The sequence below is a fragment of the Propithecus coquereli genome, unplaced genomic scaffold, assembly GCF_000956105.1.
Source record: "Propithecus coquereli isolate 6110/MARCELLA unplaced genomic scaffold, Pcoq_1.0 Scaffold178, whole genome shotgun sequence".
NCBI classification, from domain to species: Eukaryota; Metazoa; Chordata; class Mammalia; order Primates; family Indriidae; genus Propithecus; species Propithecus coquereli.
In genome coordinates this window covers 576947-578905 of record NW_012142523.1, presented here as the reverse complement: position 1 = coordinate 578905, position 1959 = coordinate 576947, and the positions used below count along the sequence as shown (strand labels likewise).

Genomic DNA, 1959 nt, shown 5'->3' with positions numbered 1-1959 from the left:
GAAGAACAAAGTTTTGTTGCCAGGTTGAATTGAATTAACTGTAAATTAAGCATTTTCTACAGTTTCTATATGGTATAAAATAACAAAGTATGCTGTTTGGGGCCACAGAATATATAAGGTAATTACTGATCATCTTGGGAAAATAATTAAAACTCTTCTTAGGAAACTTAAAGTCAGTGATTTTGTAGTCTAGCAGTGAGGCATTCACTATGTTACTATTCAGTGGATTTATACTTATCATTGTAGAATCTTCTGAGATGTTCTTGGTCACCTGATGGAAGCAAAATTGCAGCTGGCTCAGCTGACAGGTAAGGATTACTGGGTGTGAGGTAAAGAATGATGTAGCTGTGCCAGGTATCTCCTCATGTTTAATGCATGAAATGTAGATACGGAGCCAGAGCAAACAATCACAGCTGTGCTCAGAGATGAAGCTGTGTGCAGTATGAAGGGTTTAAAAACCATGTTAGATAAACACATCATTTCTAACCTCTTTGGATACATTTTAGACCTGGAGGGTCAACAATTTGACCCTTGGATTCCCTTTGCCATCAAAATAAAATTTAAACTCATAATCTATGTCTAGTCTCCCTCATCAGATTTTTCTGCCATGCTTCAGTTCATTTGAATACATATTGAGTACTCACCTCCCCCACCATCATCTCAGTGTTTCTCATGTGGAACGCTCCTATTCTAACCTCCATTGTACATTCTCACTTCCAAGTTCTCTCTCGTGTTCACTCTTCTCCACTATCCAGACTTCATATCGCTCTAGTAACCACCTCTATGTTATCTATAAACTTTCCCTGGCCCTCCCTCTTTCTTTGTCTCTCTCTCTCTCTCTTTGTCTCTCTCTCTCTCTCTCTTTTTGTCTCTCTCTCTCTCGCCCTCACCTCTGGAGTTTAATTGTGCTTTGTGCTGTAGTCACACTTCATACATCTCATCTTTATTAGCATTTATTAGATATTACAGTCAGACAAACATAGTGGGTCACTAAATTATTTGCTCCTGGAGATGAGGGAATAAGCCTTAGTCATCTCTGAGCCCAGGGCAGTGCTTGTCAGTGCTTGAGCTGTTCCAACTACATGAATGAATTCTGAGCTCAAGGATGGCAGTCATATTTTACCCTACGTATCACCTGAGCTATTGGTAATGGCTGCCTGTGTTGAGGATGATTCAGAACTGGATCTGGATTAGGGAAAGTGCGATGATTGCTAGGTGAGGAGTATAGCATCATGTGCACCAGGTAGTTCCCACCCATGTGCTGAATTAATCAACTGAGGCTTTATGAAATGTGAATCTAAACTGTCTCAGGCACTATGTGCTGAATGAGAAGCAGAAAGGAGAGAATTCTTTTATCAGTTACTGCTCGTTGTATTTGGTATGTCTGTGGTGTCCTGTACTTGGGAGGGAATCAGAGGTTAATTAGGGATATCCAGGTGTCAAGGCTGATGGGCTGCAAATGTGGTCTGGTAAAGAATGGTGAGACCCTCTGATGGCAAATTCTGGATTTAGTTCCCATTGGGAGATGTCTTGACCCTTTTTACTTTAATTCCGTCCATTCTTCTTCCCATTAGAGATTGTCCTCCTACCCTACTGAAACAAACACAATCCTATAAATGGGAAGCCTTTCCTGGACTAGCCCGGACTTTCAGCGTATTCCAAGGTTTTCCACTATTTGGGGACCTGGCACTGCCATACAGGAGTCACTGTGGTCTGTCCTGCACCTTTCTATTTGTGAATAATACTGAATACACTTAAATTCTAGAGTCACTTTTTTTCCCCTGACAAGTTTAATACCAGGAAAAACGGATCAGTATTCAGGTATTTTCTGGAAGAGAAAGAAAGAGTCCAGGTGAAACAGTGCCACATTGATGATTTGAGTCCAAGTGGTTTAGAACAGCAGTCCCCAACCTTTTTGGCACCAGAGACTGGTTTCATGGAAAACAATTTTTCCTCAGA

The 1959-nt window shown here is 41.0% G+C and overlaps 1 protein-coding gene across 1 annotated transcript in view; it reads left to right on the top strand.

Annotated features, from left to right (window-relative positions):
- Positions 1-1959, top strand: part of SNRNP40 (small nuclear ribonucleoprotein 40kDa (U5)) — a 45882-nt gene that overhangs the window by 38880 nt on the left and 5043 nt on the right. Inside the window, exon 8 of the mRNA XM_012642207.1 lies at positions 247-308. Coding sequence (XP_012497661.1) covers positions 247-308 — 62 coding nt within the window. The remainder of the gene's footprint in view (positions 1-246; positions 309-1959) is intronic.